Raw genomic sequence first — 14,318 nt, 5'->3', positions numbered from 1 at the left:
TGCCTAGATAACAGTTCTCTTGACGGTTTCTAGCTCTGTGTTGCCAATATAGATTTCAATCTGCCCTTTGTGGAGATTGATTCATCATTCTTTAGACCTATCAGACTAGCCCTGGCTATTTCGGAAAAGTGGTTTACAATCATCTGCATATTTTGGGTGTGGTATCCTCTTGGGCACAGCCATTTATATGCAGGAATACTTGAATGATTCTCTAGGACTTTGGGTGATTTCTGCCATCTGCTGGAGGGGTTTCCCAGAGGAGCAGAAGCATAGTTTGGCGCATGCATCCCGGTGTCTTGTTTCATCTTCCAGCAGAACTGCATCAGATACATTATAGGGGACCAGGCCCACAATTGGACAGAGTACCCCCAGATATATCTTGGCTGACCGTATCGTGATGAAGGAATCTTAAAATCCTCATGCACATTTCAGGGCAGCCAAATCTGCCAATTAATTTCCAGAGTCCAGATCTACTGGACTCTAGACTGTGGACAGGGAATGTGACTACCGACTCTTATATTGTGTTTAGCCTAGTGCTCTGCACCCAGTAAGCATTCAGGAAATATGATTGATGGCTTGATTAGTGGTGGGGATAAATACTTTTCTAAGGTTTATGAAAGCCATGTAGAGATATTGTCCCTGCAGTATTCCTACGTCTGACGTACTGCAGTGAAAGTGTCCCTTGTGCCATCTTGTGATCTGAAACTACATCGAATAGTTCAGCGACCTTTATTTGAGGATACTCTTCCCTAGTTGATTCAGAGGTAACTCTAAGCAGGATGCTGCCAACCACGAAGAGTAATAAAATTGTCACCATCGGTGATATTTATCGAGCGCGAACCATTTGCAGAGTACTGTACTAAGTGTGTGTGAGAGTACAAAACAAGAGAGTTGGCAGGCACGTTCTCTGCCCACAGTGAGCTTACAGTCTAGAAAATGTCGAGAAAATAGCCACAGTAGAAACTGTTGCCTTTCTTCCTGAAAATAATGCCAATCAAGGCATCTTGGGAATTCTGTGGCCTTTCCCCAGTGTTTTTTGTGTTGAGGAAGAGCTAGTGAAAGTGTTTAAGCAGGATTTCCCTTTCACATCTCTGGGGGTCCAGGGGCTTTGCCATTTTTCGTCGCTCTGACTGCTACTGTGATTTCCTCAAAGGTTGGATCCTGTGTCTTTTCTTTGCATGCTGGAATGTTTTCTATATTTTGAAAGGCCTCATCGTCACACTCATGGTTTATAAGGTCCTTGAAGGTAGGGATCATGTCTACTAATTCTATTATGTTCGTCCGGGTGCTTAATTCAGTCATTCATTCATTCAAATTTATTAAGAGCTTACTGTTTGCAGAGCTCTGTACTAAGCGCTTGGAAAGTACAATTCAACAATAAAGAGAGACAATTCCCTGCCCATACTGGGCTTACAGTCTAGTCCTTTGCACACAGTTAGCACTCCACAAATACTGTTGATTGATTGATGTTGGGAAGAACATCACAGCATCAATCACGATATGATGAGCCTGGAACCATCTTCATTTGTCAGTAGTGTTTTGGTGGCACGTTCAGTGCCTGTCAGTATAGTCATAGTAAGGGTATCAAGTGGTCACCATGCTGGGAAAAAATTCACAGGTGAAAATCAGACATGATCCCTGGCCCTCACGGGGCTCACGGAGGAGAGAGGGGATGAACAACAGACTTCCGACCATCAGTAGGATTTGTACTTGGACTGGAAGCTCGTAGTGGGCAGGGAATGTGTCAGTTTGTAGTTATACTGTCCTCTCCCAAGCACTTAGTCCAGTGTTCCGCACACAGCAAGCACTTATTAAATACAACTGACTGACCAGCTTCTTTTTCATTAGTGATGATGGCTGGCACCGAGTCAGCCACACCCCCTCTCCTGGTGCCCCTGAATCCAAGAGCACACATTGTAAGACAGTCGTTTAGGTTGTGGGTACAGTGTGTGGCCACATCCATTCATGCTATTACCTGTAGGTGATTTACATTTCAGCAACCTGGAGAAGCTCTTTAGTGGTTGGAAATTCGAGGAAATTTTCAATTGCTGGAAATCCTAATGTTGTTACTGTTGCTGAAAAGATGATGTGCTATTTTAATGTTTATGTATTTTAATATAAAAGTTCTTTTTTATAGGTAGTCACTTTAATATTAATTGGCACATTGTTTTTGGAACGTAATCCTTGGATTATTCATGATTTTCCATTTTTGTTTCCGCCTTTCGACAGAACAAAGCACCTCTGGTCAATGAAAGCTTGACAAAGTTTCTAAGTACAAAAGATGGTAAGGTTTATTTCCAGCTTCTTTATCTTTTACTTGAATTCTACTTTGTCTAGGATTTAAGTGTTGAAAGAAATCAGGAGTTGAAATAATCCATGAGAAGCAGCATGGCCTAATGGATAGAGCATGGGCCTGGGAGTCAGAAGGACCTGAGTTCTAATCCCAGCTCTGCCACTTCATTCGTTTGTATTTATTGAGCACTTAAAGAGCTTGGAAAGTGCAATACCACAATAAAGAGAGACAATCCCTGCACACAACGGGTTTACAGTCTGGAGCAGGGGAGACAGATATCAAAACGAGTAAAGTAAACAAATATCAATATAAATAAACAGAATGGTAGGTATATAAATATATACATAAGTGCTGTGGGCTGGGGGGGGCGGGGAGTAAAGGGAGCAAGTCGAGGTGACATGGAAAGGAGGGGGAGCTGATGAAAAGGGGGGCTTAGTCTGAGATGGCCTCTTGGAGGAGGCACGCCTTCAGTGGGGCTTTGAAGGGGGGAAGAGTGATTGTTTGGCGGACTTGAGGAGGGGGGTGTTCCAGGCCAGAGGTAGGACGTGGGCCAGGAGTTCGCAGCGGGACAGTTGAGATCGAGGCACAGTGAGGAGATTAGCACTAGAGGAGTGGAGCGTGCGGGCTGGGATGTGGAAGGAGAGAAGGGAGATGAGGTAAGAAGGGGCAAGGTGATGGAGAGCTTTAAAGCCAATAATAGTGAGGAGTTTTTGTTGGATATGGAAGTTGATAGGCAACCACAGGAGATTTTTGAGGAGGGGGTTACGTTTCCATAGAAAGATAATCCGGGCAGCAGAATGAAGTATGGGCTGAAGTGGGGAGAAGCAGGAGGTTGGGTGGTCAGAAAGGACGCTGATGCAGTAATCCAGTCGGGATAGGATGAGTGACTGTACTAATGTGGTAGTGGTTTGGATGGAGAGGAAAGGACAGATCTCGGCGATTTTTATGAAGGTGGGGCTGACGGGGTATGGTGACAGATTGGATATGTGAGGTAAATGAGAGAGCGGAGTCAAGGATGACATTAAGCCTTGTGAGATGTGAAGGATGGTTGTGCCGTCTTCAGTAATGGGAAAGTTCGGGAGGGGACGGGTTGGGGAGGATAAGGAGTTCTGTTTTGGACAGGTTAAGCTTTAGGTGATGGGAAGACATCCAAGTAGAGTTGTCCTGAAGGCAGGAGGAGATTTGAGCCTGGAGTGAGAGAGAGAGAACAGAGGAAGAGATAGAGATTTGGGTATCATCATCATAGAGATGATAGTTGAAGCTGTGGGAGCAAATGAGTTCTCCGAAGGAGTGAGAGTAGATGGAGAATAGAAAGGGACCAATAACTGAACCTCGAGGTTTAAGTGATGGCGGGGGATTTGGGAGGAGGCTGCAAAGGAGACTGAGAATGAATGGCCAGGGAGATGAGGAGAACCAGGAGAGAACATAGTCAGTGAAGCCAAGGTTGGATAACTTATTGAGGAGAAGGGGGATGGTCCATGGTGTGAAAGGCAGCTGAGAGGTGGAGGAGGACTAGGATGGAGTGGGAGCCATTGGATTTGGCAAGAAGGAGGTCACTTGTCTGTTATGTAGCCTTGGGCAAGTCAGTTAACCTCTCTGTGCCTCAGTTACCTCATCTGTAAAATGGGGATTAAGACTGTGAGCCCAGTGTGGGACAGGGACTGTATCCAACATGATTATGTTGTATCCATCCCAGCCCTTAGTACAGCCCATGGCACATATCCCTTAACATATACCATTAAAAAAAAATACTTTCTAGATTAAAGAAGTCCTTTTATCGCTTTCTGGTCTTGAAGTAGCTATCACTTCCAATTTTTCATAGGTTATAAATGTAAATCCTATATAGGGAGCGATTTCTGATATTTTTATATTATACTATATTTCTTTTGTTTATATTTTACACATCCAATTATTTTCCATTTGTATTTGCAGGTCGTCTAGCAGCTAGTCTTGTTGCAGAATTTCTTCAGTTTTTCAATCTTGACTTTACCTTGGCTGTCTTCCAGTCTGAAGCTAACACAGTAAGTATGATGCTTAGAAAAGTTTCTTAAAATGCTACAGTAGGAATGGAAGGAAACTAAATGCAGTGTTCTTTAGATTACCCACTTGCGGTTCATCCATTTCTCAGATTAACGGGGCTGCTCCTGCTGTGGTTGGGAGAGGGATCAGTGATGCACCGAAGCCAGTGGTTTAAAGCCTTTGCTATGAAAGTCATGAAGTTGAGCAGACAATCCTGGGCAGTAAGCAGGATGTTCATCCTTGTTCAGCGGTGACTCTCCCAGCAAACGTCAGTGGTTTTCCAGTTCTGGTTGCCATTCCCTTTCCCCACCCTTCTTGGAACAGGAAGGAGGGAAATCTTCTCTCTAACGCTGTGCACCTGTGGTCTTTTCTTATTGAGCAGTGTGTCATGGGCAATAGACCTGCAGTCAATCGAGGGGAAGGATTTTTGAGAGTTGAGTAGTAAGGGCTGGTAATTTCTCATCTTCCATTCTTTCAATGTGTCTCCTCAGACATGCCGAGGCCCAAGCCAAGACGTTTCTGACCTCCACAGAGAAGTTTGGAGGTGTTTTTGGCTTTTTTTTGGTATTAAGAGTTTACTATGTGCCAGGCACTGTTCTAAGTGCTGGTCAAGATAATCAGGTTGGACACAGTCCATATCCCACATGGGGCTCACCTTCTTAATCTCCATTTTGCAGATGAGGTCACTGAAACACAGAGAAGTGAATTGACCTGTCCAAAGTCACACAGCAGACAAGTGGTGGAGCCGGGTTTAGAACCCAGGTCCTTCTCACTCCCAGGCCCTTGCTCTATCCATTAGACCACGCTACTTCTCTGGTGGAAGCACTGCCTGATTAATAGTCATTGGGCTGGGCCTGGTTTGGAAACTCCTCTGCTCAAACGAGCAACACAAAAAGCAGATTGGGTAGCATGCCCAAACAGTAAGAGGGATTTTTTGATTAACCATGCTTTTTGTCTTCTGGGGAAGTTGTCGGATAATTGAAAATATAGAGGCCATTTTTTTTGGTGGGTGTTTATTAGATGTTAATATTATGACTGATTTTTTTCAGTAGTTTGCAGGGCATTTAAATTGAGCTTCCATGGTACAAGAGGAAAAATTGACCAATTAGAATAGGTATCAGCAACCTTTTTTTGTTTTAAATTTCTTTGTGAGACTAAAGGGAGTGAGTGGCAGGGAACATGAATGTGGTCTGACTGAGGAGGCAACCGTGGCTCAGATCCTACAGCTAGACTAGGTTAATATTATCACTAGAACAGCTGAACAAATGTTCAGGGTCCTAGCTCCTTGGGGAAAGGAATGGTTAGGGGAACTAGCTTGCTGGTTCATTTTTGTGCCTCCTCAATTTTCCCAACCTCACGTGAGCATCTGAGAAACTACAGCCGCTTAGTCCAAAGGCCAGAAAGAGAATTTGGCTTTTCTTCCCACCTAAGTCATCAGCATATTGAGGGAACAAAAGAGGAGCTCAAGCCATTCTTTGTCCTAAGGATTGTATGCTGGTATTGTTGCTTGAACACATCAGAATTTTGGGACACCTGAACCATCTCCCTTGAGTTAGTCATATTTATTGAGTGCTTAGCTATGTGCAGAGCAATGTACTAAACACTTCGGAGAGTACAGTAAAACGGTATTAGGAGACACATTCCCTGTCCATAAGGAGCTTACAATCGAGAGGGGGAAGCAGACGTTAATCTGAATAATCCTGCAGTACTACTGCTTCAAAGTCCTATGCATCCCACGCTGCCCAAGTAATAATAGTTATGGTACTTGTTAAGCGCTAATTATGTGCCAAACATTGAAGCGCTGGGGTAGATACAGGTTAATCAGGTTGGGCACAGTCCCTGTCCCACATGGGGCTCACGCTCTGATCCCTATTTTATAGTTGAGCTAACTGAGGCACAGAGAGGCTCACACAGGAGAGAAGTGGTGGAGCTGGGATTAGAACCCAGGCCCATGCTATATACATTCAGCCATACGGAATCAGATGTGATTAGGAAAGAGTCATGGGAGCCCCGGGATAGTGGAGCAGATCCTCAAGCACGAGGCAAGAGAAGAGGCTGTGGGATCTTAGAGTTGAAGCCTCAACTGCAGATTGATATTCTGAGCAGAATGTTTGGTTGTGTCCCTGAGGTGGTACAGGAGATTGTTGTTGTTATGGTATTTGTTAAGCGCTCACTATTTGCCAGGCACTCTACTAAGTGCTGAGCCCTAAATCTCCCCAAAGTCACTTGGCAAGTGCCTGGACCCTGGTCAACCTCTTCTGGGTCTTAAGACCCTTGAGTTCTTCTGATATTGAAACTCAGTCTAGGAGATGTTCTGCACCCCAAGTCCTTGCACCCCACCTCTGTCACCACATGTCTGAAGACCAGGTGTCTCCAGAATGGGTTGGGGACATAGAGGACTAGCCTAGCTCCCCCATCCCAGGGCTGGCCACAGTAGGCTGGGAATGTGTCTGTTTATTGTTGTCTTGTTCTCTCCCAAGTGCTTAGTACAGTGCTCTGCACACAATGTACAGAGTTTATCGCTTAATAAATACTATTGAATGAATGGAGGGATGAATGAAAGCTCTTGGGAGAAAGCACTCTCTTGCCTTCCTGCAACTCCCCAGATATATGCTTCTCCCCAGCCTCCAGAACTTCTCCAGCCCTTCCACAGGCACACACCAAAATCTTAGAGCTCAATAATGTTTAATGGTGTCCTAACTCTGTAGCAGTGAAAACAATTCAGTTTAAACTGCCGTTCTTCAGCTCTGACACTTTTCCCCACCAGGACCCTCTCTTTCTCGTTTCTCTCTTTCTCTGCACATCCCAGGTTCCAGTCTCGTTGAATGAGGGGTCTTTCAGTGGTCTTTCTCGTACTCAGGGAACCTTGCTACCCTGGAATCCTAACTGGACCCTCAACAGTAGGGATCAGTTCTGATCCCTCCTTGTGTCCTGTATCTGTCCAGCATCATAGCATGAGCTTTTCCTGTGTTCTGCTCTCCCAATCACATGGGTTCACCACCTCTCCCCTCAGGATGGTCAAGGGTCCCCCACACAACTGACCCCACCCACGCTTCTTCCTCTCCAATTCTTCCTTCCGATTGGCTTGGCCAAGTCTCTACACTTCGCTCAAGGAAAGGAACCACAGTGTGACTCTCCCTGATTTCTCCTCCCCTTCCTAAATGTGGGGGCCAGTGGAACTGGCCTTTTTAAACCACCTTCTGGTTTTCATGCTGGGCATGTTGGGGATTGCCAATGCTTGAACTAGGATAAAGTGATCATTTTTATGCCCTTACTCATCGGTACCAACTTTTCATTTTGAATGCGTGGTTGGAAAGGGAGCCGGGATTTTAATGGGGATGGAGTGGACACCTCAAACAGTGGTGGAGAGTTGGACTTAAAAATTTTTAAACTGAGAGAATAAATCAATTTGCTGAAAGTCATCTAGCATCCTAACCATTCTCTTTCCAAAAACTACTTCTGTTTTAGAATTGACAAAATTGCCTGAATAAATATATAATCAGTTCATGATTCTTGCCTCTTAAATGAACTTTAAAGTAGCATCTTAAAATATTCAGAAACATCACAGTGGTACTTGGCTACTCCAGCTACTTTTTATATTTCATATAAATATATATATGTATCTTTTTATACTGTCTTATAAGATTTGTATGTAGTTTTATTATTACGGTCAACCCTCTAGAGGTACCTCAGTTGAGGAAGAATTAATTGGATTCTATGTGGCCTAGATTCTAGATTCTAATCTGTTTATCACTCAATTGCTGTAGTAAAATTTTCCTCTTTGCACTTAATAATGTGGTTGTCAAAGAGGGCCTCAACACCCCAGGTGAAGAATCACATTCTCAGGGTGAATGTGCCATAAAAGCAATTCTTTCAGTAGCCAGAAACTTTATCTAGATCACAAAAAACTCTTTTTTTTCATTCTAATAACACATTAAGGTATCTTTTTCTTAAATTTATCACTCTGTATTTTTCTCCCCTAAGACTGTTTTGAAAATTAAATACAGTTGCCCAGATACATGAGCCTCTCATAGTTCAAACTTTCCAAAATTAGAACGGTGACATTGATATTAGATCAAAATGCCAACTCTTGCAGAGTAGCCAGTTGTGCCTCCCAACTAGCACAGTTTCGCTATCTACTGTAAATAAGAATCCAGGGTATATATTTTTTAAAAAACAGCAAACTGCTATTTAAAAAAAAATTCCATTTTGGGAGTGAAATATGTTTAGGGCCAGAGTTATATGTCTGGAATGGAAAGAAACTATGACTAGGTCTCTTTTATAATTTTGCTACATTTATATAGTGGTTCCAGAGTATTTTTTCCGTTAACAAATACTTGTATATCTGCATTCATTCTGTTTTTATTTGAAAATATTTAATTCCTTAAACCACTTGTGTGCTCTATTTGATGTTTTTGGAGATAACAGTGGTTCACTACATTACTATGTCTAGTTTGCCTTACAAATTTTTTTTAGCTTATACTAGTATGTTCTACTTCTATTTTGATTGGTTGTCCATTTTGATAGAAAATTCAGCATGAAGTGAAATAACATTTTTGATGATGATGGTATTTAAATGCTCACTATGTTCCAAGTACTGCACTAAGCTTTGGGGTGGATACAAGCTAATCAGGTTGGATGCTTTCCCGCATGGGGCTTACAGTCTAAGCGGGAAGGAGAACAAATATTGAATCCCCATTTTACATATAAGGAAATTAAGGCACAGAGAAATGACTTGAGAAATGACTTGCCCAAAACTGGTCCAGACAGAGGACTCCCACCCAGGTCCATACTCTTTCCTCTAGACAAAATACAAGTGCCCTTTATGCTGACTTGTAACTTAGCAACGTTGAAATAACTGCACCCTTATGTTGTGTGCCCCTAAACCCTTCCCAGATACACTAATTAGACAAGAAATTTCACCTTGGTTAAAGTTTTCAATGCTGATTCTGCTGCTTCTTGTAGATATTCCTCCTTTTTTTAATAGTATTTATTAAGTGCTTAATATGTGCCAAGCACCATATTAAGTGGTAGGTTGGGCACAGTCCCTGCCCCACATAGGACACTCAGTCTTAATTCCCATTTTACAGATGAGGTAACTGAAGTACAGAGAGGTAACTGATTTGCACAAGGTCACAGAGCAGACAGCAAATCTGGGATTAGAACCCAGGTCCTCTGACTGCTCTTTTCACTAGGTCATGCTGCTTCAAGAGAAGTTCCTTGACTCAACCATCCTTTCCTCTTCTGCCACTTCCTTCTGCATCACCCTGACTTGCTCCCTTTATTCATAACCCTCCCCCCTCTAACCGCTAGCCCCACAGCACTCGTATACCTATCTGTAATTTACTTATTTATATTAGTGTCTGTTTCCCCCTCTGAACTGTAAGCTCATTAGTGGGAAGGAAATATTTGTTTATTGTTATATTGTACGCTCCCAAGTGCTTAATAGAGTGCTCTGCACACAGTAAGTACTCAGTAAATAAGATTGAATGAATTCAGAACATCTTGCTTGCCTTATTAACTAAGAGAATATTAATAAAATGCTCTGTAATGATGGTCAACTAATTAAAGTCTTCACATTTATCAGAAAAATACGTGACCCTATATTTATTTTTGAGTGTTCTTTTTTCTTCTTTGAGTCCAATATGCTAAAAGGTCAGTCACAAAATGCACCAAATCTGGGTCATTCCCATTGTTTGAAGCCAATGGACTGAGATTTCAATAATGGGGTCAAAGAATTGTAGAGCTGAAAGTTTCTTCCAGGACTTGGGGTTGAACCTGTTTCCATCTGAACCTCTCTGAGGAACAGAGAGAAAAGACCCTGGAATTGCCCCAACTTAGCCTGGAAGGGAACATTCTGGAATGGACTCCTTCCCCTGCTCCCAAACCCCTACTCAGTGTCACGTGATCCCTCTTGGCAATTCCGTGTGCTCCAGGCCCATTATGAAGATTTGGGAGCCCAGTACTGCATTATGTACTGTAATAGTAGTTATTGAGCACTGTACAATGTACAGTTTGGGAAATAGAAATCAAAGAAGTGACCCATTCCCTGCCCACCAGGCGCTTTCACTTTAACCAGGGAGAGAAGCATAAAAATGTATACAATTAATCAAAATAAATAATTGATTCACCATATGCAAGAGTCCTGCAGATAGATATAAATAAGTACATAAATGCTTGAGGTGGCTGGTACATTTATATGTCATGGGCTACTGGGATTAGGAGGTGAGATTTCAAAAGGGCTTGGAATATTAGGAAGCTGTGATCTATCAGATTTGATGAGGGAAGGAGCTCTAGGTGTGGCAAATAGGGAGTTAAGGTACTTGTTAAGTGCTTATTATGTGCCAAGCACTGTTCTAAGCACTGGGGTAGATAAAAGTTAATCAGGGAGGACACAGTCCCTGTCCCATATAGGGCTCACACTCTTAATCCCATTTTACAGATGAGATAGCTGAGGCCCAGAGAGGTTTAGTGACTTGCCCCAGGTCATACAACAGACATGTGGCAGCCACAGGATGAGAATCCAGGTCCTGACTCCCAAGCCCAAGCTCTGTCCACTGAGCCATGCTGCTTCCCCAAGGGAGCTGTGCTCTATGGCTCTTCAAGGGCAGAAGTGGAGAATTCTGCTTTTATCGAATGCTCCCAAATGTCTAGGAAAATGCCCAGCACACAAGGACTCATACTGACCGTGGTGAGTTCAAGTCTGCAGAACTGCATAGGTCAAGGGACTTTTGAACCCAGAACAGTTACCACCGGTTTCTTGTTTGTTTTCCTTTGCTACTAGGACCCTTTTAGTAATATACTCTTATCTTTGTGTTGTCAAACACAGGCAAATCTTGCTCTTAGCTGATAGGTGTTCCTCACAAGTGTCACTTAAACTGATTCAGAGCGAGCTCTCATTTCTTTGAAGTTCTAATGATATAAGAATGATATGAGAAGCAGCATGGCTCATTGGAAAGAGCACGGGCTTTGGAGTCAGGGCTCATGAGTTCGAATCCCAGCTCTGCCACTTGTCAGCTGTGTGACTGTGGGCAAGTCACTTAACTTCTCTGTGCCTCAGTTCCCTCGTCTGTAAAATGGGGATTAAGACTGTGAGCCCCACGTGGGACAACCTGATTCCCCTGTGTCTACCCCAGCGCTTAGAACAGTGCTCGGCACGTAGTAAGCGCTTAACAAATACCAACATTATTATTATTATTATTATTATTATTATAAGAAGGTGACATATTCCAACCTTTTTATTTAATGCCGAGTTAAAGTCCTTGCACTTAGACACAGACCTCCTTTGTGTAGAAGAACAACTTTCTGTTATGTCTACTAATCTGTGTATTGAAATCTGCCCCCTGGGAAACTGCATTGGCAAGAAATACCTTTTCACGTTCCTCCGAGTCTCCTACAACCTCTGCATATTCTCTTGCCACTCGTTAACTGAAGTTTTCTTCACTTCACCATAGATCAAAATCTGCCTATTCTGGCAGCAGGAGAGGAAATAACTAGAAGAAGCAAGTAATAAATACTAAGTAGTAAATTTTAGACAAGTTAATTTTGTTACTAGCAAGTTTGGATGTGAAAGAAAGAAATGAAAAAAGTGAAATGTTATATCTCATAATAAAGTAGCTTTGCAAAGAAATCATAAGAGACATCTGATTCTGACTGAATACTGGGGCAGGAGCAATATGGGAAATAAAGTTCACAAGGTAAAGGAAGTGTTTAGCCATTTAAAATGACACCACAAAAACTGCTCCACTTCTAAATAGTCAAATCACCAGTTCACTTAGTTTTTTCTTTTAAAATATCAAGTGATTTTAGGTTATGTACCTTGACATTTCAGTTTCATGGTCTTGAAGCTCGAGCGGATTTAGCCCAGAATTTAGGAGTTGTTGAAGTGGAAGGTACTGGAGGTGGACCACTATTGTTGGAAGTGATCAGAAGGTGTCAACGAAAGGAGAAGAGCGCTGCCAATGGGGAAGTAAGTCAAGTTGTATTCTCAACAAGATATTTTTGTGTGGCATATTTGTGACCACAAAGTGAGGCAATGAAGTTCTCAAACTCCATGCTGAAATTAGCCTTAAAACCCATAGATTTGGGCCTCAAAAAATCAGGCTGCAGATTTGAACAAATATGGATAATAATAATCTTGTGTTTCTTTGAGCCTCTGTGCTCGTTGAGTCAGATGCCTCTGTCCCAGGGGTGCCCACATTTCATTTTGAAGTGTGGGGGGGGGTAAATTTGGGTTATGACATTGAGGGTGGAGGAATCTAGTGGGGAGGGAGGTTAGGAGTGGGATGAAAAGGAGAGAGAAAGAGAGAGAAGAAGGAAAGGGAAGAAAAGGATACTCGCTAGTGTGTCTTTTGCTCTGCTGCTGCTTTGGGGTCTTTTCTGGCCTTGACCCAGGCATCTTTGGGAAAGTAATAATGATAATAACAATGATGGTATTTGTTAAGCACTTACTATGTGCCAAGCACTGTTCTAAGTGCTGGGGTAGATACAAGGTAATCAGGTTGTTCCACGTGGGGCTTACAGTCTTAATCCCCGTATTACAGATAAAGTAGCTGAGGCACAGAGAAGTTGTGACTTGCCCAAAGTCACACAGCTGACAAGTGGCGGAGACACCATTAGAACCCATGACCTCTGACTCCCAAGCCCGTACTCTTGCCACTGAGCCACGCTACTTCTCTGAGGAACAGAGGGCATGATTCCAGCACTGCCCGGGCACAACCAACTTCAAAGCAACCGATTTTTGCACGCCTTGCCCCAGGTTCCCATGGGATAGGTCCTTCTGCCCACTGGGGACCCAATAGGTTGTGTAAATGTGCCCCATCCAGCATTACCTCCGCCCCCTCCCCCCGCCCTGAGCACTTGTGTATATATATATACACATATTATTCTATTTATTTTATTAATGATGTGTATAGATCTATTATATTTATTTTGATGCTGTTGTTGCCTCTCTACTTGTTTTATTTTGTTGGTTGTCTTCCCTCTTCTAGACTGTGAGCCCGTGGTTGGGTAGGGATTGTCTCTATCTGTTGCCGAATTGTACTTTTCAAGTACTTAGTACAGTGCTCTGCACACAGTAAGTGCTCAAAAATACAATCGAATGACAGAATGAATGAATTACTAGCCGTGGGCTAGTAGCCTTTCAACTGTGGCTGCCATGGGTGCATTTGGGACCCCAGAATTGGGTCTTCACCTGGAGCACTGGACCTGCATTGGATCCCCATGGCATCCAGGCGGGGAGCAAGGAGGGAAGATGGGCCGGCATCACAGAGGTCTGGTGTGAGCACAGGGAGAACTGCTGGTCCTCAGTCCGAACCAGAAAAGCAGTGGTAGCAATCTCCATCCAGCCACTGCTACGTAATTCATCCAGGCCAGGCCAGGTCCTATCCCCTCTGGCTTAGCTGGCCTACATAGGGCTCTTCTGGTGCTGGCTGCTTGCAGAGGGCTCATAGGAGGCAACTTACCTTCGAGGAGTGGTAAGGTGGAGGGCTTATTCCCACAGAGTCCTGGGTTGAGGATCCATTTTGCTGGCAGAAGGCAAGAAGTAGAGTCAACCATGTTGCCTTCACCTCCAGCCACTTGCTCCGAAGGGATGAGGAGAGGTACCCCAAAAAGCTATGAGGGTTTTACAGATTGTACAGGTCTTAGGGATTTATCTGTGGAAGTATTTTGTTGAAAACAAGATGAAGTTAACCAGAAGAATGAAAATAAGTAATTTTTTAAATGCTTCAATGGTATTGAAGACTAATGTTAATATTCTCTTTTTGAATAATGTGTCAAACACTTGTAAACTGAAAATTCATGTTTAGGGAGCACCGGATCCAACCGATTTTCATTCTCCACCAAAATCACCAGATGGAAAGACCAGTCCACTTACAGTACCAAGTAAGGTAAGTTTCTTCCCCATCCCGCCCCCCCCAAAAGATTACGTAACGATTTTGGGGTAAGATCTTATCGTCTCCCAAAATGTGTGTCGTGTATCAGTTAATCAATCAGTCGTATTGAG

General features: G+C 43.2%; 1 protein-coding gene across 3 annotated transcripts in view; it reads left to right on the top strand.

The window, feature by feature from the left end:
• CEP43 (centrosomal protein 43) overlaps positions 1–14,318 on the top strand; it is a 67,240-nt gene that overhangs the window by 23,257 nt on the left and 29,665 nt on the right. For all 3 annotated transcript variants that reach the window (XM_029049165.2, XM_029049166.2, XM_029049163.2), the window contains exons 3-6: positions 2,230–2,284; positions 4,226–4,314; positions 12,144–12,281; positions 14,122–14,202. In XM_029049165.2, the coding sequence (XP_028904998.2) occupies positions 2,230–2,284; positions 4,226–4,314; positions 12,144–12,281; positions 14,122–14,202 (363 nt within the window). The remainder of the gene's footprint in view (positions 1–2,229; positions 2,285–4,225; positions 4,315–12,143; positions 12,282–14,121; positions 14,203–14,318) is intronic.

Source organism: Ornithorhynchus anatinus, chromosome 21 (genome assembly GCF_004115215.2).
Source record: "Ornithorhynchus anatinus isolate Pmale09 chromosome 21, mOrnAna1.pri.v4, whole genome shotgun sequence".
Lineage (NCBI taxonomy): Eukaryota > Metazoa > Chordata > Mammalia > Monotremata > Ornithorhynchidae > Ornithorhynchus > Ornithorhynchus anatinus.
Note: the sequence above shows the minus strand (reverse complement) of the source record. Positions and strands in the feature narration are given on the sequence as shown.